This window comes from Chionomys nivalis, chromosome 9 (genome assembly GCF_950005125.1).
Source record: "Chionomys nivalis chromosome 9, mChiNiv1.1, whole genome shotgun sequence".
NCBI lineage: Eukaryota > Metazoa > Chordata > Mammalia > Rodentia > Cricetidae > Chionomys > Chionomys nivalis.
In genome coordinates this window covers 11669339-11695063 of record NC_080094.1, presented here as the reverse complement: position 1 = coordinate 11695063, position 25725 = coordinate 11669339, and the positions used below count along the sequence as shown (strand labels likewise).

The 25725-nt window shown below is 45.6% G+C and overlaps 2 protein-coding genes across 3 annotated transcripts in view; both read left to right on the top strand.

Moving 5' to 3' along the window:
• Positions 1-13032, top strand: part of Arfgef2 (ADP ribosylation factor guanine nucleotide exchange factor 2) — an 80757-nt gene extending 67725 nt beyond the window's left edge. For both annotated transcript variants that reach the window (XM_057780218.1, XM_057780217.1), the window contains exons 36-39: positions 3911-4079; positions 6098-6236; positions 8644-8761; positions 9568-13032. In XM_057780218.1, the coding sequence (XP_057636201.1) occupies positions 3911-4079; positions 6098-6236; positions 8644-8761; positions 9568-9744 (603 nt within the window). In that variant the 3' untranslated portion in view covers positions 9745-13032. The remainder of the gene's footprint in view (positions 1-3910; positions 4080-6097; positions 6237-8643; positions 8762-9567) is intronic.
• A 7584-nt stretch (positions 13033-20616) lies between these two features.
• Positions 20617-25725, top strand: part of Cse1l (chromosome segregation 1 like) — a 49963-nt gene continuing 44854 nt past the window's right edge. Inside the window, exon 1 of the mRNA XM_057781805.1 lies at positions 20617-20735. The gene's annotated coding sequence lies outside the window, so the exon portion shown is untranslated. The remainder of the gene's footprint in view (positions 20736-25725) is intronic.

Sequence of the window (25725 nt, the reverse complement as noted above, 5' to 3'; positions counted from 1 at the left end):
AGAAACATCATGCTGCTCACTGGCAGTTGAGCACAGTGAAACAACATACACCACAGAGAACACTGAAAGGCAGAGGTTTTTATTCCCCTTAGAGTTGGCTTACCAGCATAGCACTGCCCAGGTACCACCCTCCCTTGGTGCTAGGGAAAGGTTTATTTATCTCAGGGAAACGCCCTACCCTTGCTGTACAGCTTTATCATCAATAACTGAGAAGGCTGTGTGGTGGCACATGTGAGAGATCCCAGCACTCAGTAGGCTAAGGCCAGAGAGTTGTCATGAGTTCAAGGCCTGCCTGGGCTACTCAGTAAGTTTGCAGTTAGCTTGAGCTATATAAGACCTTGTCTCAGAAATCACAAACAGAAACAAAAGCAAGCCAGGGGATTACAAAGAAAACTACAACAAAAATGTGAGAGGAGCAATAAGTATATAAAAACTCCTGAAGCAAGTGAAATGGCTCAGTGAATAAAGCATTTGCCACTGACCCTGACAACCTGAGTTGGAGCCCAGGGCCTACATGGTAAAAGGAGGGAAGCGACTCCCTCTGACCTCCATACGCATGCTGTGGTACCCATGCACACACAAAATAAATGTAGCATCCCCAGCTTTTCTTCAGGAAGCACATCTTGTATGTGAGGCTCTCTGCATGTAAACGATTCTAGAAGCAGAACTAGTGTCCAGCATCCAGGCAATAACCTTATGCTGCATTGGAGACTTTGCTAACTTGAGGCTAGCATGCTCTGAGTGAGGGGCTGCAGTCAGCCAGCAACCTGTATCCAGGCAGAGCCTCAGCCTTGTCACCACCTAAGTGGATAAGTACTGCTGAATTTAACACAGCTGCACGTTCTGTCCTTTTCATTTTTTTAAGCTAAGCAGTCCAGTCCTTTGTTTTTACAAAGGCGTGCAGACACTGTCACTTGAGAATGTTTTCCTGTGAAAACAGTACCGTGGCCATCAGCAGTCCCCATCATCCCTCTTTCTGACCCTGCGAGTTACTCATCGGCTTTTCTGTCTCTGGATTTGCCTGTTGAGAGCATCTCATATAAAGAGTACAGAGTGTGAACTTTGGGGTGTGATTCTTTAATTTAGCAGGGAGTTTTGAGCTCATTTGTATTACACAGCACAGCAGTATCTCTTTGACATATGGCCACATAACATTCTCCTGTGACCATTCCATAGCACAGTTACTCCTCTGGCCATTTTGACTAATACTGGGTGTGGTGGTGCTTTGCCTGTAATCCCAGTGCTGCGGAAGCTAAAACAGGCCACTACACAGCAGTACTCTTACTTACTAAAAAAGAAAAATGTCCCATTTCCACCCCTCGTATGGTGTCTTTAACAGTAGTAGAGTCTACCATCTGATTTGGTGAACACTTGATCATTTTATAACTACTGCTTTACTGTTAAACTCTAAGTTATATGTGTATAACACATGCTCATTCCTTGTCAGTTATGACTGGAAACTCCTCTTCCTTTCTATGTGTGTTTTCAGTTTTTGGTTTTGGTTTTAATTTTTTTCAAGACAAAGTTTCTCTGTGTAGTCTTGACTGTCCTAGAAAACTCCCTCTGCAGACCAGGTTGGCCTCAAACTCAAAGATCCACTACCTCTGCCTCCCAAGTGCTGCGATTCAACGAGTGTGCCACCACCACCTGGCTTGTTTGGTTTTGTTTTTTTTTTTTTTGTTTTTTTTTTTTGAGACAGGCTCTCATGTCTGCCAAGACTGGCATTGAACTTGCTTCCTAGCTTAGGCTGGGCTGTGTTCCATCTCCTGCCTTTACATCCCCAGTGCTAGGGTTACTGGTGCACCCCACCATACTTAGCTATAGAACCATGTTTTTTTTTTGGTTTTTTTTTTTTGGTTTTTCGAGACAGGGTTTCTCTGTGGCTTTGGAGCCTGTCTTGGAACTAGCTCTGTAGACCAGGCTGGTCTCAAACTCACAGAGATCCGCCTGCCTCTGCCTCCCAAGTGCTGGGATTAAAGGCGTGCGCCACCACCGCCCAGCCTAGAACCATGTTTTAAGAGTTTTTTTTTTTTTTTTTTTTTTTTTTTTTTTTTGGTTTTTCGAGACAGGGTTTCTCTGTGGCTTTGGAGCCTGTCCTGGAACTAGCTCTTGTAGACCAGGCTGGTCTCGAACTCACAGAGATCCGCCTGCCTCTGCCTCCCGAGTGCTGGGATTAAAGGCGTGCGCCACCATCGCCCGGCTATTAAGAGGTTTTTTTTTTTATTTTATTTGTATGGGTGTTTTGTCTGCATATGTATCTGTGCACAAAGTGCCTGCTGTCCAGGGAGGCCAGGAGAGGTCGTTAGATCTCCTGAAACTGGAGTTACAGTCAATTGTGAGCCAACATGTGAGTTACAGCCAGAGCTCTTTAACTGCTGAGCCCCCCTCTAGCTGTTTTAAGATGTTTATATAAGTGACCAGAGGTGGTGGTGCACACCTCTTACCGTCGCGCTCTAGAGGCAGAGGCAGGAGGAGCTCTGTGAATTCAAGGCTGGCCTGGTCTACAGAGTGAGTTTCAGGATGGCCAGAGCTACATAAAAGAGACCCTGTCTCAAAAGAGTGCTCTACATGAGGTTTCCTTAGATCTTCAAACATGCTTTGGTTCTTGTGTACTGTGTAAGGTGGGAACCCAGTTTTGTCTCTGGTGTGTGATGGTCTTGCGCCCTCAGCACGGATGCAGTCTTTCCTTTCCTGGCATTTGTCTCAGAAGCCACTTTACCATCAGTACAAGGCCTGTTTCTGTGTCCCCATGCTGCTTAATTCATCGCCATCTGTGTGCCAGCGGAACGCTAACCTGGTTCTTGTAGCTTTTTAGTGTTTTAGAAGCTGGGAATGTCAGCCCTCCAATCTTGTATGTTTTCAAGATTTCTCTACCAATCCAAATCTTGTATGGAGTTTAGCATCTGCTTTAAAATAGGGTCTCGCCGGGCGGTGGTGGCGCACGCCTTTAGTCCCAGCACTCGGGAGGCAGAGGCAGGCGGATCTCTGTGAGTTCGAGGCCAGCCTGGTCTACAAAGGGAGTTCCAGGACAGGCTCCAAAGCTGCAGAGAAACCCTGTCTCGAAAAACCAAATAAAATAAAATAGGGTCTCACTTCGGGAGGCAGAGGCAGGCGGATCTCTGTGAGTTCGAGACCAGCCTGGTCTACAGAGCTAGTTCCAGGACAGGCTCCAAAGCCACAGAGAAACCCTGTCTCGAAAAACCAAAAAAAAAAAAAAATAGGGTCTCACTGTACAGCTCAGCCTCAAACTCACTGGGTAGCCCAGGCTAGTCCTGATCATCCTGTCTCAGCTGGTATAGCAGATAGGTGTGTGTCAGCACATCTGGCATCAGCTGGGGTTTTGACAACAACTGCTCCAGAGTTTTAGATCAACTTAGGACATTTTACAGTCTTTCCTCCTCATCCTCTTACGGGAGGATGGCCAATTCCTAGAAATTTCCAGAAATATAAAAGTCTCTTGAGCATGTGTCAGGTTTCAGGCTGCACATTGACTAACAGTTTGGAGCACTGCACACATGTTTAGCCAGTCTTAAGGCCATCGCTGGGCTTGAGTGGTCATCTGACTGAGCTCCAATAGCCATAGGCTTAGCTCTCCTCTCCGTCTTTGTTAGCTTGGGACTCTGGCCATCTGCCACTTTGATTGCATTTGAAAAGAGAAAGCACAGTGTTGTAGCAAGGTACTGAAGCACACTCCCTGCTTACGCAGCAGACAGTACTGACTGACAGCTTGGAAACATGGGCCCCGAGCCCACCACCACACAGCCCCTCAGGGATGCAGCCAGAGACAGACTCTGAGTGGAAGCACTCCAAGAGTGATTCTGAGAGACTTGGACAGTCTTGTCTGTCTGCCCTAACAATGCCTCAGTACCTGCTAAAGTCTTCATTCAGCCATCTTGTCTCTCCCCTTTAGCAAGACACACTAGATGCAGATATCCACATCGAGACGGAGAATCAGGGCATGTACAAGTTCATGTCTTCCCAGCACCTCTTCAAGCTGTTGGACTGCCTGCAGGAGTCCCATTCGTTCTCCAAGGCCTTCAATTCCAACTATGAGCAGCGAACTGTTCTCTGGAGAGCAGGTGAGGCACACAGACAGGCTTGTGACAAGCCATATCAGCCACCATCCTAAAATGCTAAAGTCTTTGGAGAGAATTCTGATGTTAATATTGTTTTAATTTATTGTTTGTTTTTATGTGTATGAGCGTTTTACCTGCATGTATGTTGGTGTACCACATGCCTGATGTCCAAGGGGGTCAGAAGAGGGCACTGCATCCTCTCGGAATGGAGTTGTAGTCAGCTGTGAGCCTCCGTGTGGGTGCTGGGTACTGAAGCTGGGTCCTCTGGAAGAACAGCCTTGACCACGGAACCATCTCACCAGCCTGTATGATACTTACATATTTTTCCAGGGGTAGAAACTGTAGGTGTCTTACAATCCTGAACTTTGCCAAAACATTCTACAGACTTTTGTTATGATCCCTTAACCTTCTCCCCAGATACCTTGTTTTGTCGAAACAAAAATTGTTTGCTATGAGCCCAGGCTACGCTAGAACCTGCTAGTAGCTCAGTCCAACCTGAAACACATGGTAGACTCCTTCTCAGCCTCCTGTAAGATTACAGCTGTGGCCACTAGGCCTGAGGGTTTGCTGTTGTTGTTGTTTAGTTTGTTTTATGTGGGTTTGGTTTGGTTTTGGTTTGGTTTGGTTTTTGGTACAGGGTTTATCTGTGTAGACCTGGGTATCCTGGAGCTCACTCTGTAGAACCTCAAAGATCTGTCTGTCTCTACCTTGAGTGCTGGGATTAAAGGCATGCGCTACCTTGCCCATCTTAAATGACTGTTGTCCATACCCATTGCCTGTGGGAAGGTTTTGTCCAGAGTAATTGGCACATCTCTGGCTGATTGTTTTTTATATATATTAATATTTTATATACTAACATTTTGTTAATTCTAATTATTAATTTTACATTAATATTTTATCTATTATATATATATAAAACATATTTTCATACTTTTAAAAAAACTGTGGATGCTTTGTAGGCAAAATCATCATCTGTCGAAGGGAAGGATCTTAGTTTGTTTTCCCAGCTGCGGGGCAGCTCAGTCCCAAAATAACTACACAGATACTGTATTAACTAAATCACTGCTTGGCCCATTATCTGTAACTTCTTCTTGGCTAACTCTTACATATAAATTTAACCCATCTCCATTAATCTGTATCACCATGTGGCAGTGGCTTACCAGTAATGTTCTGGCGTCTGTCTCTGGTAGGGCTACATAGCTTCTCTCTGACCCTGCCTCCTTCCTCCAGCATTCAGTTTCGTTTGCCCCGCCTACCTACCTTATCAGGCCAAACTAGTTTCTTTATTAACCAATGGTATTCACAGCATACAGAGAGGAATCCCACATCAATCTTTTTTTTTTTTTTTTTTTTTTTGATGATATGGGCTTTCTCTATGTAGGCCTGGCTCTCCTAGAACTTGAACTCACAAAAATTCACTTGTCTCTGCCTCCCAAGTGCTGGGATTAAAGGAAATTCTTTCTTAAAATTTAAAACTATTGTCTGTGCATAACATGAAGGTATGTACATACCATAGCATGTGTGTTGTGGCTGTCAGAAGACAACTTTGTGGAGTCAACTCAGGTCTCCAGGCTTACACAGTAAGTGCCTTTTCTCACTGGGCCCTCTTGCCAGCCTGAACTCTAGAATTCTTTTTTCTTTTTTTGGTTTTTTGAGACAGGGTTTCTCTGCAGCTTTGGAGCCTGTCCTGGAACTAGCTCTTGTAGACCAGGCTGGCCTCGAACTCACAGAGATCCACCTGCCTCTGCCTCCCGAGTGCTGGGATTAAAGGCGTGCGCCACCACCGCCTGGCATGAGTGCTAGAATTCTTAAAAGAGAGCTGTTGGGTCTGAGATGAGACTGACATCTCTGTCACACTAAATGGAAGAAGCACTGCACCTGCACAGGTCACGCTGGAGAGTCGTGACCACCTCCATCTGCCTCACGGTCTCTTGCTTGACTAGAGGACTACCTCTCCCGTGGCGTCTCGACTGTCCAGGCTGGTGATGTGCACCGCTGACCTGACTGCCTTGTCTCTCTAGGCTTCAAGGGCAAGTCCAAACCCAACCTTCTCAAACAAGAAACCAGCAGCTTGGCCTGTTGTTTGAGGATCTTGTTTAGAATGTATGTCGACGAGGACCGCAGGGATTCTTGGGGTGAAATACAGCAGCGACTTTTAACGTAAGATTGTTTTCCCATTAATTTTACATAATAATTCCGTGAATTAAAAAGAATAGGAGAGGGCCAGAGCGATAGATCAGGGATTAAATGTTGTGAGTATTTTACTCTTTTGATTTTTTTTGAGGGGCCTGCCATCCAGCTCCCAAATAAATCACACATGGAGGCTCATTCTTAGCTATAAACTTGCAGCCTTAGCTGGGCTTGTTTCTTGCCAGCTTTTCTTATCTTAAATTATCCTGACTTTTTTTGACCTCTGGACTTTTCTCTTTCTTTATTTCTGTAGACCTTCCTTTACTACTTTCTCTGTGGTTTGCTGTGTGGCTGGGTGGCTGGCCCCTGATGTCCTCCTCTCCTTGTTCTCTTGCTCCTAGTTCCCTCTCCTCCCAGATTTCTCCTTCTATTTTTACTCTCTGCCTGCTAGCCTGCTGCACCATCGCGGCATGGATGCCGAGACTGGTGTGTTGAGGGGAGGGGGGGGCAGCTGGATCACAACACCAGCCCCCGCCTGTCCTGGCCCCTGCCTCGCTATTGGCCATTCATCGCTTTATTAGACCATCAGGTGTTTCAGACGGCACAGAATCACAGCTTCATGGAGTTAAACATATGCAGTGTAAACAAAAGTCACACACCTGAAAATAATATTTCCCTACAGTTAAGAGCACTGGCTGCTCTTCCAGAGGTGTCAAGTTCAGTTCCCAAAAACCACCTAGTGGCTCACAACCACTGGTGCCATCTTCTGGCCTGCAGGCATATGTGTAGACAGAACACTGCATACATAATAAATTAAAAAAAAAAAAAGCCAGGTGTGGTGGCACACACTTTTTGTCCTGAACTTGGGAGGCAGAAGCAAGTAGATCCCTTTGAGTATCAGGCCAGCCAGAATTACATACAAAAGCATAGGAGAGAAATTCCTACTCAACATCACTCCGTGATTGGCTTCCTTCTACTGCCTCATCCATTCAGATCCTAGAATCCTGAGAAGAGTAGGCAGGGCTATTCCTCTGCATTCCAACCCGAACTGTAAAAAGTGCTCTGACCTCTGAGTGCTGAGACTGAGGGACGTCCTGGCTCTGGCTGGTACCCAGTTGGGTAGGGTTCTCCTGTGAGGAGGTCCAAGGAGTTGCTGTCAGCCCTGACATCCTGTCATTCCTTCTTTCCAGGAAGATACAGGGTCATAGAATTAGCAGGTTCGACACGTAGAAGTGTAGCAATGTAAACTGCAGGCCAGTTTCCACCCACTTCCTGGCCATTACCAAAAGGCTGCTGAGCCTCATATTTCGTAGTTCTCTTTGATGCTGGGGTGTGAATTTGACCTCGACAGGCTAAGTACATTCTCTACCACTGAGCTGCACCTCAAGTTCCCAGGTTTTCTTTTACTCTTCTGAAATCTACAGTAACACACATCATTGGCTCCCTGCACTAAGGCAGCAGTCTCAAACACAACTAGTAGCAGCACACAGAAACATCATTCTGTGGATCTTAACTGTCAAGTGGGTGTATCAATTTTCAATATTTTGATTTTGGTATATTCCTCTAAAGAAATATTGACAGCTATTTGGGGAGGAGGGGCTGACTACATAGTGCAGTGGTAGACATCATAGGGTCATTTCTTAACATTACATGGACGGACACACACCCAAAAAAAGAGATGTAGGAGGAGAAATCAGCTTTAAAATATTGTCATGTGTCCTTTAAAACAATGGAGTTCCTTTCTCCTTTCTTACAGTATTAATTTTATACCCTTTCCAGATGACTTACAGTGAGAATATTATAATAGACTTTTGTTTGATCTTTTGAAATAGGATCTCATGTAGCCCAGGCTTCCTCAGACTGACCATGTGGCCAAGGATGACCTTGAACTCCTGGTCTCCTTCCTCTGCCTCCTAAATGTTGGGGGTGTGTTCCACCAACCCCAGCACTAAGTCTTGACTGAAAGAATTAGTTGACTAAAGGAGCTACAATGGTTCTTCCCCACCCTTCCTTGGGACAGAATCTCCCTATATACCACCGAAAACTGGCTAGTTTGAACTCATAATTCTCCCGCCTTATTTTCTCCATACCCTTGTTATTAACCCAAGCCTAAAGCATAGGCTCCTAGCATCTCTTGTCGGGGCTGCCGCACAACATTTATGTCTGGAGCAATTTCACGTGGTATGGGTGAGAAGGGAGACAGTTAATATATACAGTGAATAAGTCCTCAGTGCTTCATGTGCTACAGACTGGCCAAGCTTCACATTGGCCATTGCCAGAGCCAAGCTTTCATGTGACAGAAAAAAATGAAGACCTGGTGGTTTGCCCAGGTTGGCACAGCCAGTGTGGGTATTTAGTAGGGCACTGAAGGAATCTGACTCTTCCCTGGACGTGAAATGCCAACTACTGTCTTGACACACCTGTCTCTTAATTCCAGGGTTTGCAGTGAAGCGCTTGCCTATTTCACTACTGTGAACTCTGAAAGCCATCGGGAAGCATGGACGAATCTCCTGCTGTTACTCCTAACCAAAACCCTCAAAATTAACGACGAAAAGGTACAGTGAATGCTAATGTCTCCTGCAGACTCTGGTCAGGGTAGGTGCTTTTCCTCCAGTTGAGATGACTGTGCAGACAGCTCGTTAGGAAAGTGGTGTCTTCTGATGACAGGGCCCTTCCCAGGAAAGAGCCTTTCCCAGATGAGAAGGGATGAAGTGTGAACCATGTGTGTGGCTGTTGGGAACAGCAAGACTATTATAACTAAAACTCAGTATCATTAAAATGGACAGGTTCATTGAGGGTGTTTTGTGATAGGGCCTCATATAGCCCAGGCTTACCTAGGACTCCATGTGAGCTGAAGATCACCTGATCCTTCCGCCTCTACTTCTGCAGCATTATAAGATTTATTTACAAGCCGGCCAGTGGTGGCACACGTCTTTAATCCTAGCACTAAGGAGGCAGAGGCAGCCTGGTCTACAGAGTGAGTTCCAGGGGGAAAAAAAAGATTTTTTTACTTACTGATTTGTGTGGTATTGGGGGTGTTTGGGATTGAACTCAAGGCCCCATGCATGCTAGACAAGCACTCTACCAACTAAGTCACACCCAGATCTCATTTTCTTGAGTGTGCTATGACTGCCCGGCCATGAGAGGTCTTGCTATGTAGCTGAGACTGGACCAGAACCTGCAGTCTTTCTGCTTTAGTCATATGCCACGTCACCCAGCTAAAAGTTTTAATAATAAGAAAAAGCTGCAGCAGTGTTGTTGAATATTTTTGTTTAGACTGAGATAAATACCTTTGGAAAACTGGTGCAAAACCAAAGAAATGTTCCGTGTCTAACTTGGCTTTCTGCTTTCCCACTGCAAGTTCAAAGCACACGCTTCAGTATACTACCCCTACTTGTGTGAAATCATGCAGTTTGACCTGATCCCTGAGCTCCGAGCAGTTCTCCGGAAGTTCTTCCTGCGGATTGGCCTGGTGTATAAGATATGGATTCCAGAAGAGCCATCACAAGTGCCCGCAGCGCTGTCATCAACGTGGTAGCACTGGCTCCCATGGTTACTGCTATGGTTCTGCAGAGTGTCCGTCATGACATCCTGGCTGGCAAACAGGGAGCCACCCACCCTGTTGGGGTTCAAACCTGGATAGTGGTGACCTGTACACTGGCCTCCTCAGAGTCCCCAGCAGAGGCTCACGGTGTCTCATTAACCCATTGCTACCAGTAACAATGATGGAGAGTCAGTTCTCCATCCATCGTTCCGTTTCGCTGACGGAACTATCACATCTGTCGTGTAAAAACCACCGTTTCCTCGCAGAGTTCCAAGACTGGTGATAAATGTTTTGTTGGAGGAAGTCGTTCTCCTTGGATGTAATGAACATCGCTGTATAGATTCGTGTTTATTGGAGAGTGTGTTAATAAAATTCCTCGTAAAGGCTAACTGCCGCCTAAGTACGCTGGGTGTTTTGTTGTTTGAATGTATTAGAGAAGTTGGAATGTTTGTGTCAGTTTTGGGTCAGCCTATTTAGATTAAGAAAGGTAGGGAAAAGAATGTTATTTCTTATGTTTTGTTATTGTCTGAGTGATTTCTAAAGTATTTTACAAAGTTATATTGAAGATTTGATTAAAGGCAGAGCTTAGTAGATGTAAAGAGCTTGCAGGGTTTGAAGAAAACGTAGTGCCTCATGGCTCCCTGTTTTAGTAATGTGGGGAGACAAAGTCTGTAGGGAAAAGAGAATTTAATGAAGGTGTCAGCCTTCCTTGAAGTATTTGTGGGTGAGTGTTCCGTTCAATTTTCTAGATAAATTTTCCAGAATGCATTGCACATCTCTCTGAAATCTCTAATATGAAGTAGTAATGAAAATGAAACATCTGACCCAGAGTTTGTTTATCCCTGAGTAAACCTTTGTAGCTTTTCCTCAGCAGAGTGTCTGGCGGTTAGTGAGGCTGCTTTGCCGTCCCTGTTAGAGGGACCATCAGAGGAGGGGACAGTAACTTAGTGTAATAAGGGTCACTCCGGTGCCACCCTGCCATAAGTGGAACTGGAGCTACTGTGGGGCCAGCACAGCTGGACTGTGACAATGGCTGGGGTGGCACCTAGAGCTTCTGTTAACTAGAGCCAGGAGCTGGTGTCTTTGGCGAGATTAGATTCTGGGGTCCTTACACTGGTAATGGTGTCAGGTCCAGAACCGCATAGAGAGAATTCTGAGCGCTCCCAACACCCACAGCAGCAAAACTAGAGGAAGCTTAATCGATCTGGAGCCCATGAAAAAGACAACACGCGATTCCTTGTCTGCCCTCCCCCACTGTTCACCTGGGGCAGCACTGAGTGCTAAGTTGGGTCATGAATGCAGTGAAAACATCCAGACTTCTGCCTGCGTCAAGTCAACTCTGGTGCCTTAGAAGTTAGTCAGCCCTTGGGAGTGTGTCTGTGGAATTGGACCCTTTTTTCTTTCTAGAGAGGGATCCCTGGTGCTTTTGCTGTTTTTTTCTCTTGTTTTTGACAGCCTCGCCACATGCTCAGTTTGGCCAGCAGACCTTATGTTTATGCTTTTATTTCCCAAAAAGTATTTTAATTTCTCTACCAAAGAAAAAGTAGCAGGTTGGGATCATTACTAACACATCAGCTGAGAAGGCCATGACCTCGCAGGGCGGGATTGTGGGAGAATGTTGGTGTAAGTGCAAGTGTGAGCACATGTGACTGACGTGTCTTGGAGTCTGTTACATCTTTTGCTGCACCGCAAACCTGCACCTGAGATGTCCTCCCTGGTGTTGCCACTCAGCATGACCTCAGCTCTCAGTGGTCCCTGCAGTATTTGTACTACACATGTAATCAGTGGGTGCATCCTGCCTGAGCTGTGTCCCTGACTCTCCTCCCGTCATGTGACATTCCACCCATCTACACCAGCGCTTTGCCCCCAGTGTTCCCTGCCTCCTCTGTAATTTTTGCCCCTTACAGAGTGGGGAGTGTGTCAGTGTGTTTTCTTACTGACTTTTCCGGGCTTGAATTTCTTTATCATTTTGTTGTGTAAAAAGATTGATTTTTCTGAATGATGCATTTGAATTGTACAGCAATAGCTCTTTTAAAAGCAGTGTAAAATCATTCAGGGTAACTTTTCTTGTCAGTGGACAGTGGTGTCCCTGACCTCCAGAAACAAGCCATTCGGTATAAATTCTTTGTGATGAACAAATCTAGTCTTTCTCATGGCAAATGTAGCTTGAGCCCACTGGACATCAGTGCAGAGTGGGAACAGCTGTGTACCCTCACAGGCAGATGCCGCCCGGCTGCAGCAGAGGAGGAAGGGCGGAGCAGCTTATCTTCCAAGGCCTTATTTCTTTATCAGAATGCTTTAAGTGTTGGTCTCTGAAGAAGTTTCTGTTCCCAAGCTGCAGTTCCAAGCAGTTCTGTTAAGAAAATCACCAGCTTTGGCTTCTGAGCAACAAACGGAGAGTGGGAGTGCCATGTCTGGTGTGCGCATGTCTGGTGTACGCCCTAGAGTCAAGCACACCTTCCCTCATCCTGTATAACTAAAGCAGACATTAGGAAAGTTGTATAGTGATATCTGTAAACACAACACTTTCCTCCAACAGGTGACTTTTGTGGAAAAAAAATGAGAAAAACTATAAAGACACCACCTTCAAAAAAAAGTTTTGTTGTTGTTCTTTTGTGATTATGGCTATATATTTAGTTGTCTTTCTACTTCTAAAAAAACATGCTGGCACATGCAGATGTGGCCGCCCCACTCAGGTGTTTGTTGCTACAGTGCTAGTGGATACTGGTGGCAGTAGGCACTGGATCCGCCTGAACCCTGTTTCACTGTCTGTGGGAGGGTAGACACAGCTAAAGCTCATATGAAGCTGGAGTTGTCTACTAGCAGCTTTGTGGTTTGGGAAGCATCAAAACAAAACAAAAAACCAAAGCTGAGCATCGTAAAGAATGACTCCATCTGAAAATCCTTGCTCTCAGAAAATGACACTCATCAAATGTGTGGGTTTTCTCAGTGTTCTAATTTTTTTAAAAATTTTATCTTGCATATCTGCATCAAACATTTCTTTATGTGCAAATGTATGTTTTTCCTCTTTGAAAATGCCTAAAAGTTAGTTACTAGCTACTTTGATTTCATCTATACACAATGATTAAGTGCATTTAATGTTGATAATTTAATGAAAAGCATTCCTTGCCCAATGGATGTAAACATTTTTGAAAGAATAAAGCAGAATTATATAATATGAAATGCTATGTAAAGTTTTCTATGTAAAAATATTATGTATAATACTATTAAATACCCCATGCTTTGATCAGGTGGAAAATCAATAAAGTTTTAAAAAGTAAAGCCGATCCTAATGTCATACTTTATATTCTGTCAAGCCGTATAGGTTGGACTGGGTTGAGTTTGTTGCCAGAGCAGATACAAACTTCTCATTCCCCGCTGGTGGTGGGACTTGGCTCCAGGCAGGGGAGATGGCTGGTGAGCTGAGCCTGACCCCTGAAACACACATAAAGGTGGAGACAGAGACCATCCACAGAGCTTCCTCTGGTCTCCACACTTCACGCTCCACACACCCACACATTAATAAAATAAAAATGAAAGCAGAGGGCAAGAAATCTGCATAACAGCAGTCCTGGCCGAGGCATGGTCTCACCAATCTCTGACCCGTCACTGTCTCGGTTCTGCCCACTGGCAGGGTAGTCTGTCAAGTGTGTGGTGGGGTCCCCTCCGGCTTGCCCAGACTTTATGCCTTCTTTCCTAGCATGAGATCCCCTGGAGGATTCCAATTTCTTGGGGTCCATTGTTAGGGTGGTCTGATCATCACAGTTTATCATCCTCATGCTTCTTGCGCAGCCGTGGTGATTTCCAGAGTGCAACAGCCACGCAGTGCCCAGGAGACAGCTTTCCACAACACGCCCCCTTTCCTAGCTCTTAAGTTCCTTCTGCCTTCTCCATGATGGTCCTTGAATATTGAAGGGAGACGATAATACTGATGACCCCTTTGAGTGTATGATGGTGAGGGGTGAGCTCCTGAGGTCAGGCAAGACAGGTGCTGTAGCTGAGCAATGTCCCCAATCTTTTTCAGCATTTATTTATTTACTTGTTTATTTATTTATGGGGAGGATTTCTTTTTTAAATATTTATTTATTTATTATGTATACAATATTCTGTCTGTGTGTATGCCTGAAGGCCAGAAGAGGGCTCCAGACCTCTTTACAGATGGTTGTGAGCCACCATGTGGTTGCTGGGAATTGAACTCAGGACCTTTGGAAGAGCAGGCAATGCTCTTAACCACTGAGCCATCTCTCCAGCCCCGGGGAGGATTTCTTTTTTTTTTTTTTTTTAAATATTTATTTATTTATTATGTATACAATATTCTGTCTGTCTGTATGTCTGCAGGCCAGAAGAGGGCACCAGACCTCATTACAGATGGTTGTGAGCCACCATGTGGTTGCTGGGAATTGAACTCAGGACCTTTGGAAGAGCAGGCAATGCTCTTAACCACTGAGCCATCTCTCCAGCCCCCGGGGAGAATTTCTTATATCCCAAATTAGCCTTTGAACTTGCTATGTAGCAAAGGATGACCTTGAACGTCTGATTCTCCTGTCCTCACATACCCATAATGTCATTATGAGGGGTGCACTGCACTGGTCTTTATGCAGTTCTGGGGATCAAATCCAAGATTTCATGCGTGCTGGCTTTACCAATGAACTATATCAACAGCTTCAAAGGTAGAATTCTCAGGCTCCACCAGGCTGCACACCGACACATGGCAGGGTGGGAGGACTGGCCCATGGCCGGCATCATTTCCTCAATCTTTAGTCAGTACTGCAAAGCTGTGTGTGTGTATGTGTCTGTCCCTCCTAGCACACACATCCTAGAAGTGGCTGAGCAAGAGGTCTGTCTCCACAGATCCGTGTGACTTCAGGGAGACCTCAAAGGACCACTGTCTGGATGAGCTAACCTTTGCCTGTGAACAGACTAGCTGTGAGGAGGGAGAAGGTGGAACAGAGCTGGGATGAAGCCTTCCAAGGCAGGCGCTGGTCTCAGGAAGCACCACCTGTGAGAATGAGGATTTGGCAGTGATGGTGTTGGGAAAGGTTTCATGAAAACTAGGCGTGGGCCTGAGGTGGTATATGTAGCTCAGCAGTAGAGTACATGTTTATCATGCATTGAATCCTGTGTTTAATCTCTAACACTACAAAAAACAAGAATAACTCAGCCTGGTGGTGCATACTTGTAATCACAACTACTTTATTTATTTGGTTGGCTGGTTGTGACAGGGTCTTAGTCTGTAACTTGGGCTGGCCTTGAACTCATGGCAGTCACTCTACCCCTGTCTTTCAAATGCTGGAACTACAGGAACACACCCCAGACCTGGTTTTATGGAGCACTGGGAATGAAACTCAAGGGTTAGTGTATGGTAGACAAGCAAATGAACTACAGCTGCAGCAGCTGTAAACTTCAAGGCAGGACAGTGGTGGTGGCACGTGCCTTTAATCCCAGCACTCTAAGTTCAAGACAGCCTGATCTACAGAGTGAGGTCCAGGAGAGGCTCCAAAGCTACAAAGAAACCCTGTCTCAAAAAACCAAATAATAATAATAGTAATATAATAAACTCAAAAACAACAAAAAAAAAAAAAACACCTTACTTCAAAAAAAAAAAACTTTTGCTTTTGTTTTATATTTTTGTTGTTGTTATGGATTTTCTCGACGGGGTTTCTCTGTGTAGCCCAGCCTGACCTGAAACTCACTCTGGCCTGGAACTCAGAGATCCCCTTGCCTCTGCCTCCCGATGCTGGTTAAAGGCCTGCAGTGCCATGCCCAGCACCAAACAAAAGTCTTTAATTACACTTTTTATGTGCATGCAAAGGTATACTTTATGTGTGCATGTCAACAAGTATGCTATGGCACATGTGGAGGTGACAGGACAGCTTCCAAGAATAAGTTCCATCCTTTAACCATGTGAATCCTGGGGATTAGACTCTGGTTGTCAGGCTTGGTGGCAAGTGCCATGAGCCACAGAGCCATGTAAGAAGCCCCAATTTTTTATTTTTTAAATGAGGGAACAGAAAAGTCAAGCTTAGGTGTGAACGGAAGTTTCTGTCCTGCCCGCTCACACATTCACTCCCAAATAAACACACAGAAGCTTATATTAATTATACACTGTTTGACCTATTAACTCAGGTTTATTAATAACCCATAATTCTTATCTATGTTTAGCCACGTGACTTGGTACCTTTTCTCACTAGGGCATTCTCATCTTGTTTCCTCTGCATCTGGCTAATGACTGACTCTGCCTTTCCTCTTCCCAGAATTCTTAGTCTGGTTGCCCCACCTGTACTTCCTGCCTGGCTACTAGCAAACCAGCATTTTATTAAACTAATACAAGTGACAAATCTTTACAGTGTGCAAGTATACCACAGCACTCATGCCTCTGGTAGCCCCAGCAGTTGGAAGATGGAGCTGGAGGATCAGGTGTTCAAGGTCAGTCAGTCATGAGAACTGACCTCAAAAGCCCAAAATAAGCCAGACATGGTGGCCTAGGCCTGCAATCCCAGCAGTTAGGAGCCTGAGACAGGAGACCTAAAGCAAGTTTAAGGCTGGCCTGGGCTATAAAGTCACTGTCTCAAAATCAAAACCAAAACCAACTGCAGAAGCAGAGAATACAGACGTCACATCGTTTTTTTCTATCCAGCTCACATTCTGAGCTGGACAGTGGGGGTGTTTCTGCCACATTGACTGTACTCAATAAGAACTAAAGGCCCCTCTTTGTTGTTAAAAGATTTATTCTTATTTGATGCAATGCGAATGGGCGTTTCACGTGAATGTATCTGTGTATCACACGAGTGCAGTGCCTGTGGAGACAGGAGAGGGCGTTGGACCTATGGAACTGGAGTTACAGTCAGTTGTCAGGCACTGAGTGGTGCTGGGATCTGAACTCATCTTCTTCAAAAGCATCGACAACTCTTAACTGCTGAGCTCTCTCTCTAGTCCTCTGCCTCTATTTAAAACAAACAAAACCCCAGTGGATGCTTCTTGATTTTAGCGATGGGCACTCTTTTATCATAGTTGGGCTTTAAATGTGTGGTGCAGCCAAAAGAAGGCTTGTTCTCTGCAAGCACAGCAGATATACCCACGCCCTTCTGAATCCAGATAAAGTAAGGATGATTTTCCCATGGAGTACAGTAGGAAATGCATCTTTGCAGGGTGATTTTCCATACTTCAGACAGATTGCTTTGATAGTATCTGGAAATAAAGATAACAGTATGAATGAACACTTGGAAATTCTGCTCAGTTACTGTCTTTGCTTTCAACATAATCGTTTGGTTTTTCAAGACAGGGTTTTCCTGTGTAACAATTGTTAGCAGTTTTAGCCAACACTAAGCATAGGTATTGGTGTTTGTGAAGCTTCAGCATGCAGATCAGTCTTTCGAGGCACCAACTGCAGGGTTCTTCTGTTGCTACAGAGACATACATGGTGTGTGTGGGGGGGCGCTTATCCTTACACAGACCCAATCATCTTGGCTCAGCTTGAGAGCTACCTACCAAAGTTGCAGAGTTATTGACTGATTCTAGATGCAGAACATCAGCCTGCATTCGGGGTATGTGTGGTGCACGTGTGTGGTATACATATGTATGTGTGTGTATTTGTATGTGTGGTGTGTGTGATATTGGGATTGAGCATCAAATTGTAAGAAACCTGTAAGAAATCTTAAGAGTCTTTTTATCATACACTGTAACATTTGTCTTTATGACAAAAAATTCAGATCTCTTTACCTCTTCTTTATTTACTTTAGTTTCCTTCATTCCATTTTGTTTTGTTGTTATTTTGATTTTTTTGTTTGTTTCTTTATTTTTGGGGACAAGGTTTCTCTGTTTAGGCCTGGCTGTTCTGGAACTCGCTCTACAGACTAAACTGACTTCAATTTGGATTAAAGGTGTGTGCCACCTTGCCTGACTCTTCAGTTCCTTTTGAAACTAGCCAGTGGAGAAAGAATGTGTGGTCAGACCCCAGCCAATGAGGAAAAGACACAGCTACCACTTGCACAGAATTAAAAACATAGCACATGCTGGGCAGCTGTGGCGCGAGCCTTTAATCCCAGCACTTGGGAGGCAGAGGCAGGTGAGTTTGAGGCCAGCCTGGTCTATAAGAGCTAGTTCCAGGACAGTCACCAAAACTACACAGGGAAGCCCTGTCTCGAAACCGCCCCCCCCAAAAAAAAAAGAAAAAGAAAGAAAATGTAGCACACTTACTGCCTGCTACCCCTTGCTTGCTCTTCTGTGAGCAACACACTCTAGAATCCATAGCCTAGAGCAGCGGTTCTCAACCTGGTGCTCCAATGACCCTTTCACAGGGGTTGCCTGAGACCATCAAAAACCACAGATATTTACCTTACAATTTATAACAGTAGCAAAATCACAGTTATGAAGTAGTAAAGAAAATAATTTTATGTTTGGGGGTCACAACATAAGGAAGACTGAGAATCACTGGTCTAGACTCCAAATCAAAGTAAAAATTTGCCTTGTTGAGACATTTCAACTGGAGGGGCGGTCTCTGACTTCAGAACCTTGTACTTATGTTTCTAACAAAATCCAGGGCCTGCTCTGTCACTGAGTTGTAGCTCCAGGCCTTAGGAACGGCCCTCAAAGATGAAAGACAGCAACTCATTAGCTTTCTACTTCCCAGGGCTAGAAAAGAAAATAGTTGTTCGGGAGAAGTAGGTTAGTATGATTAAGATAATTGTTTATGGGCTGGTGGTGTAGCTCAGTGGCAGAGTGCTTGCTAGCAGGAATGAGACATCAAGTTCCAGCTCCAGCGACAATCATCTGTATTAATGCCGCAACAGTAAATGTGCTGTATTTGTACATGGCATTTCACCTATTCCTGTGTGAATACCCAACACACAGGGCCAGAGACGGGACTCAGCAGTTAAAAGCACTGACTGCTCTTCCAGAGAACCCAGGTTCAGTTCCCAGCTTCCACATGGTGGCTCATAAGCATCCTTAACCTCCAGGTCCAGGGGAACAAACGCCTACTTCTGCCCTCCTCGGGCACTGTATGCATGGTGCACAGAAAATAAAAAGAAGTAAATATTATTTTAAAAAAGTATTCAACACATCTTTATTGAACAGCTAGGTTGGGCTAGGTTTGGGAGGGGGGTCACAGTTATAACAATAGTAGTAAGCCCTGAGCACTTTCATAGGAGTTCTTGGGCTGGTGGGTGATAATTAATTGCAGAGACCTATAAATACCAGACAGAAGGCATAATGAGGGCTGGTTCTGAGGGTAAAGGCGCTTGCTGCCAAGACTGAGGACCTGAGTTCAACCCCTCGAATCTACAAGCTGGAGAAAACTGACTCTCACTAGTTGTACTCTGACCTTCACACGTGCACCACGCACCCATGTACCCCTCCCCCTACATAAACAAATCTTTAAAAACATTTTCAATAAGAACGATATAATGAAATCAAGCCTGCTAGATAAGACACAGAACATCCAGCTGGGTGGTGGTGGCACACACCTTTAATCCCAGCACTCAGGAGGCAAAGGCAGGTGAATCTCTGTGAGTTTGAGATCAGCCTGGTCTACAGAGTGAGTTCCAGGACAGCCAGCATTCTACAGAGAAAGCCTGTCTAGAAAATCCAAAACCAAAACAAAATATGCCCAGCTTAATGGGAACCTTATATAAATTATGCTTTCTTAGGGTTATTAATGATCTCAATTAATATCCATTATAAAAATAAGTGTTCCCTGAAATTCAAGTAAAGTTGAGCAGTCTTTTAAGGGCTATATGGTGTGCTGTCGAGTTCAAGTTAAGGTGGAGTGGACAGTTTCAGAGGGGTAAAGCATCCCTGGGGAGCTGTCATTGTCCTGCAACCTGCAAAGGGTGCCAGGCTTTGTTGGATCTAGAAGAGCATCCGGGTAGCAGCAAATATCAATGCTGCGAAATGGAGGTAAGCTTGGAGCTGGGAGGAACAGAGAAAGGAAGCTGAGCTGACTGCTGAGTCCGTGTCCCCCACCCCGCATTTGGCCCTGATCTTTTCTTATTACATTTCACTAGCCCGAAGTCTAGCTCAGGCTGGCTTCCAACAGCTACTCTGCCCAGTGCTTGTCAGGCCGACATCACACCGCTGTCTCCTGGCTTTTAAAAAGGTAATGTTTTCTCTTGTCCAGGGGCCTCCCCTGCTCATCCCAGTTATCTTCAAGCTGCCACCGGTTACATCACCTGAAAAAAATATTTTGAGAAAGGATCTCACTCCCTAGCTCTGACTGGCCTCAAATTCACTATGTAGACCACGTTGGGCTCAAATATATGGTGATTCTCCTGCCTCTGCCTCTTACGTGCCAAGTGATAACAAGCACGTGCTATCATCTCCAGCTTCTGTCTAAAATCCTGTGTTTTGTGTGTGTGTGTGTGCGCGCGCGCGCGTCAGCTTCAGTTCCTCCCAACTTTAGTTTTTGAGGCAGGATCTCTTATGGAAACAGGAGCTCACGGATTAGCTAGGCTGGCCGGCCAACTAGCCCCAGGGATCTTCCTGTATCTGACTTCCCTTCTGCGGGATTACTAGTCAGGCGGCACAGGCTAGTTTTATGTCTTAATTGCGCGGCTATCCCTTAGCTTGAAATTCTTACTCATTCGGTTATTCTGCTTGTCTTAGGATGGACGGTCTCTCCCTTCTCTAACGGGAACGAGCACAGTCCATCCAACAGTTAAGAGCCATTAAGAGCCACTTGTAGAACACGCCACGGTCTGAGCTCAGAAATCCAAACCAGCAGCGTGCGTCAAAGGGCACGGTGTCTTGCGACGTCACCGCAGACCAGAGCGGGGTTCCGATTGGCCCTTCCAGTAGGGGTGGAACCAAAACTATCCCTGGCCCCGCCCCCTGTCTCGGCCTCGCTCGCACATGCGCTGTGACCGCCACCTTTGCCGCCGCGCCATTTTGCTGGGGTTTGAATGTGAGGCGGAGCAGCGGCAGGAGTGGGTAGCGTCGGCTGCAGCTCTCGCTTGGGATTCCCGTCTCGGTCTCGGTGTCCGCACGAGGTGAGGCACGGAGTGAGCAGGGTGGCTGCAGGGGCGCGGCTGAGGGCGGGGGACGAGCTCTGGGAAGTGAGTCCGGGCCTCTGCTGGAGGCCGCGCGCCGGCACCTCCCCGCACGCCGCCTCAGGGCCGGGCCTGACCGATCCGGGAAGCGAGGGCAGCCCGAGGCTCGGCCTCACGCGAGCTTCCGCAGCTCCCGCCCCTTCCCCTCCAGTGCCGCGCTGGTTGGCCGTGCCGCCGCCCTTCGCTCCGTAGGCGTCCGCTGATTGGTCGCGCCCGCGCGTCCGTTCTCGGCGCGCCGTGGCCCGCTGTGTGAACGGTGTTGGGCGCCGAGGCCTGAGTTGGCCGAGTGGGTCGGGTCCTGGGTTGGAAGGAGGCTTCGCGGGCCTTCGGTCTCCACCACAGTGGACCTGGGCCTCGGGTCTCGCCTGGCTGAGTCGTTCGTGCTCCTAGTACAGTCAAATGGGGTTCCCCCTTCCTGGGGCACACCGGCTTTCGAGTTGGAAAATCTGGCCTCTGCACACTTAGTGTGTCTCCCTAGCCGTGTAATTCACCGCCAGTCGTTGCCGCTCTACGAAAATTTTCGTGTTTTGGTGATGTGATGCCGGGGGTGGGTCCCGTGTTCCCGCAGAGGTTGGGCGATCTCTCCTGAGATGGCGTTTTTACCCGCACCTCAAACCCTTGCACCCTGGGTGATGTGGCTTCACGGTTCCCCCCGATGGCTGGCTGTGCTTCCCAGAGGGCTCACCTGAGCTGCCGCCCGCCTCCCATCCTCCTCTCCAGCGGCGTTGTAGCCATGCTGGCCTGCTCTTAAGATTCTCGGCCCCGTCCTGCTGCGGACGTCCCCGCCTTCCGTGATCTTAGGTCTGGGCGAGGCTGGAGGCTGCCTCCGTGCCTTTCAGGTTCCCCTCCTAGGCATCCGTTCTCACTTCTCGGCTCTCAGCACCCAGATTGCACTGACCTTATAGGTAGTTCTTACTGCTTGTTCCTCGTCTTTTTCGTCTGCTCTGATGTAAACCCTTCGAGAATAACCTTTCTTGTTTGTTGCTGTGTCCCACGTACGCGTGCCACATGATGGAAGCCCCTGTTGTTATTTCATAAAGACATGGAAGGCCTTTTTTTTTTTTTTTTAAGTTTTAGATAAAGGGTCTTACATAGCCCAAGCTGGCCCCAGATTCATCTTTCTCCAAATGGAGGCTACCACACTCAACCCTTTTTCACCGTTCCATGTGCACATAGGAATTTTTCCCTCCTCTGGGCTGCTTAGATTTCTAGTTGGGATTTGGGAAACCATTCTCCACCCGGGATTGGGTGTGTGAGCGAACAGTACTCTAATTGTGGAATTGATTTATTGTTTTATTTGTTTAATAGCTTCATTCTACTTAATCCCTAGGGATACAGTGAAGGGGCAAAAATGGACACGGTTTCTCTCTTTGGGGACCTCATTTTTTAGTTGGGGGAGAGAACACGAATTAGATTATTTCAGATAGTGACAAGTGACAGAAGTCTCTGAACAGGTGGCATTTGAACAGAGAGTATCTAGGGAAAAGTGAGGGAACCGTATTTCAGGCAGAGGGAATAGCATGCAAATTTTCAAGGACAGAAACTAAGGGAATGTTGGGATATTATAGGAAAATCCAGTAAGTTTGAAGAAGAGAGATCTCATGGGACTTTGTAGGTAGTGTAAGGAGTGTGGATTTATTTGATAGAGTGGTGGATTACTGTGAGTAGAAGCAGAGAAAGACAGTAGTAGGTACTCAAGTTACTGTCCAACGTTCTGTTGTTCTCTTGAAGTGTACTTAATACTGTTCTTTTAAAAAAGCTAAGGATAGGGTAGGCAAGATGGATTGAGGGTAAGTAGTAACCCATACCTAGCTAGACAACCTGGGTTCGTTCCCTGGGATACACATGGTGGAAGGAGAGAACTGACTTCTGCACATTGTCTTCCAATTTCTGCACATATGATGTGGCACACAATAAATGCATATGGTGAAATTTTGGGGGACAGGAGAGATGGCTTAGCAGTCAAAGCATGTATTCCCCTTGCAGAGGACCTGAGGTAGGTTTCCAGTAACTCACAGGTGGCTTACTATTGCCTCTACTTCTAGCTTCAGGGAATCTGATGGCCTCTGGTTTCCTTGGGCATCTGCGCTCAGGTGTACATACATAAAATCAGAAACATGGAGAGAGAGATATACACATAAATTTGTAAAAATTTTAAGGCAAGGGTAAGTATACCCTTAAATGTGTACTATGGGTTTTCATATTGGGTTTCTTTCCCTCTCCCCAGAAATGGCTTCTCTTAGTGCAGTAGACATATCTGAGGAAAAGACAAACATCTTGGATCATTTTATTATGGGTGTCTGTGAGATAGCCCTTGGGATATAGTATTTATTCCCAAAACCTTCATTTATAACTGAGGACCTATAGGAAGAGGCTAGACTTTCAGCTCCTCATTCAAGATTTTTTTAAAAGGTGTGTATATATTTTCTGTGTATGAGTATTTGTCTTCATGCACCACGGGTATGTGTGCCTTATGCCTGAGGATACCAGAAAGGGCATAAAATTCCCTGGAACTGGAGTTGGAGACAGGTGTGAGTTGCAGTGTGGGTACTAGGAACAAATCAAGGTCCTCCTCTTAAAGCACTGTGTTCTTTGACTAAGCAAGAGTCATTGGGTAAGAGGGAGCCTTAGTTGATAGGTTGTCTCCATCAGGTTGCCAGGTTTTTTGATGAGTGATTAATATAGAAGGGCCTAGCCTACTATTGGTGGTGCCACTTCTAGACAGGTTGTATAAGAGCAAACTGAGCAGGCCAATCAATAGCACTCCTACATGGCCTCTGCTGTTTCACTTTTTTTGTTTGTTTGTTTTCTGTTTTTAGAGACAGGGTTTCTCTGTGTAATAGTTCTGACTGACCTGAAACTCTCTCTGTAGACAAAGATCCACCTGAGTGCTGGGATTAGAAGCATGTGCCTTTTGCTTCATTTCTTACCTCCAGGTTCCTGCCTTGAGTTCCTGCCCTGACTCCCCAACCTGATATATTACAATAGGGATAAAATAAACTCTTTCTTCCCATGTTGCTTTTTGAGCATGATATCTTGATGGAGGTGGGTCTTGTATTAATCTGTTGCTTTCATTGGTTAATTAATAAAGAAACTGCCTAGGCCCATTTGATAGACCAACCCTTAGGTGGGTGGAGTAAACAGAACAGAATGCTGGGAGAAAGAAGCCGAGTCAGTGAGTCGCCATGATTCTTCCACTCCAGACAGACACAGGTTAAGATCTTTCCTGGTAAGCCAGCTAGTGGTGCTACACAAAATATTAGAAATGGGTTAGATCAATATGTAAGAGCTAGCCAATAAGAGGCTGGAGCTAATGGGCCAAACAGTGTTTAAAAGAATACAGTTTCTGTGTAATTATTTCGGGACATAAGCTAGCCATGCGGGCGGCTGGGTGCCAGGGACGCAGCCCTGCCGAGCCCCGCCGCTGCTCTTATTACAACAATATCTTGTTCTTGTTTTTTGAGACCCAGTTTCTCTGTTTTGTTCTGGCTGTCCTAGAACTTTGTAGACCAGGCTGACCTTGAACTCAAGAAATTCACCTGCCTCTGCCTTCTGAGTACTGGGACTAAAGGTGAGTGCCAAGCTCGAGCGTGGTATTTACCACAGCAATAGAAAGCATACTAAAGCAAGCAGCCAGTGCTCTTCTTAACTGCCATCTCCCCAACACCAAAAACTTTTTATTGTTTTTATTTTTTTATTTTTTATTTTTGGTTTTTCAAGACAGGGTTTCTCTGTGGCTTTGGAGCCTGTCCTGGAACTAGCTCTTGTAGACAAGACTGGTCTTGAACTCACAGAGATCCGCCTGCCTCTGCCTCCCGAGTGCTGGGATTAAAGGCGTGCGCCACCACTGCCCGGCTTATTGTTTTTATTGAGTTATATATTTTTCTCCACTCCCTTTCCTTCCTCCCCTCTCCCCTTCTGCCCTCTTCCATGATCCCCACGCTTCCAGTTTACTCATAAGATCTTGTCTTTTTCTACTTCTCATGTAGATTAGATCCTTGTATATCTCTCTTAGGGTCCTCTTTGTTGTCTACGTTCTCTGTGATTGTGACTTGTAGGCTGGTTTTTCTTTGCTTTATGTTTAAAAGCCTGTTATGAGTGAGTACATAAGATGTTTGTTTTTCTGGGTCTGGGTAACCTCCCTCAATATGATGTTTTCTAGATTGATCCATTTGCCTGCAAATTTCAAGATGTCATTTTTTTCCTGCTGTGTAGTACTCCATCATGTAAATGTACCACATCTTCTTTATCTGTTCTTCGGTCGAGGGGCATTTAGGTTGTTTCCAGGTTCTAGCTATGACAAGTAATGCTGCTATGAACATAGTTGAGCACATGTCCTTGTGGCACGATTGAGCATCCTTTGGGTATATACCCAAAAGTGGTATTGCTGGGTTTTGAGGAAGGTTGTTTCCTAATTTTCAGAGAAATCACCATACTGATTTCCACAGTGACTGTACCAGTTTGCACTCCCACCAGCAGTGCAGAAGTGTTCCCCTTTGCCCCACATCCTCTCCAGCATAAGTTGTCATCAGTGTTTTTGTTCTTGGCCATTCTTACAGGTATAAAATGGAATCTCAGGGTTGTTTTGATTTATATTTCTCTGATGGCTAAGAATGTTGAGCATTTCCTTAAGTGTCTTTCAGCCATTTTACATTCATCTGTTGTGAGTTCTCTTGTTTAGGTCTATACTCCATTTTTTATTGGATTATTTGTTCTTTTGATGGCCAATTTCTTGAGTTCTTTGAATATTTTGGAGATCAGCCCTCTTGTCTGATGTGGGGTTGGTAAAGTTCTTTTCCCATTCTGTAGGCTGTCGTTTTGTCTTTTTGGCAGTTGCTCTTGGGTAGGTAGACCTCAAACTCACTAAGATCTGCCTCTGCCTCCCATTGCCTGGCTGTTTTTTTGCTTTTGCTTTTTTTTCTAGAGGCTG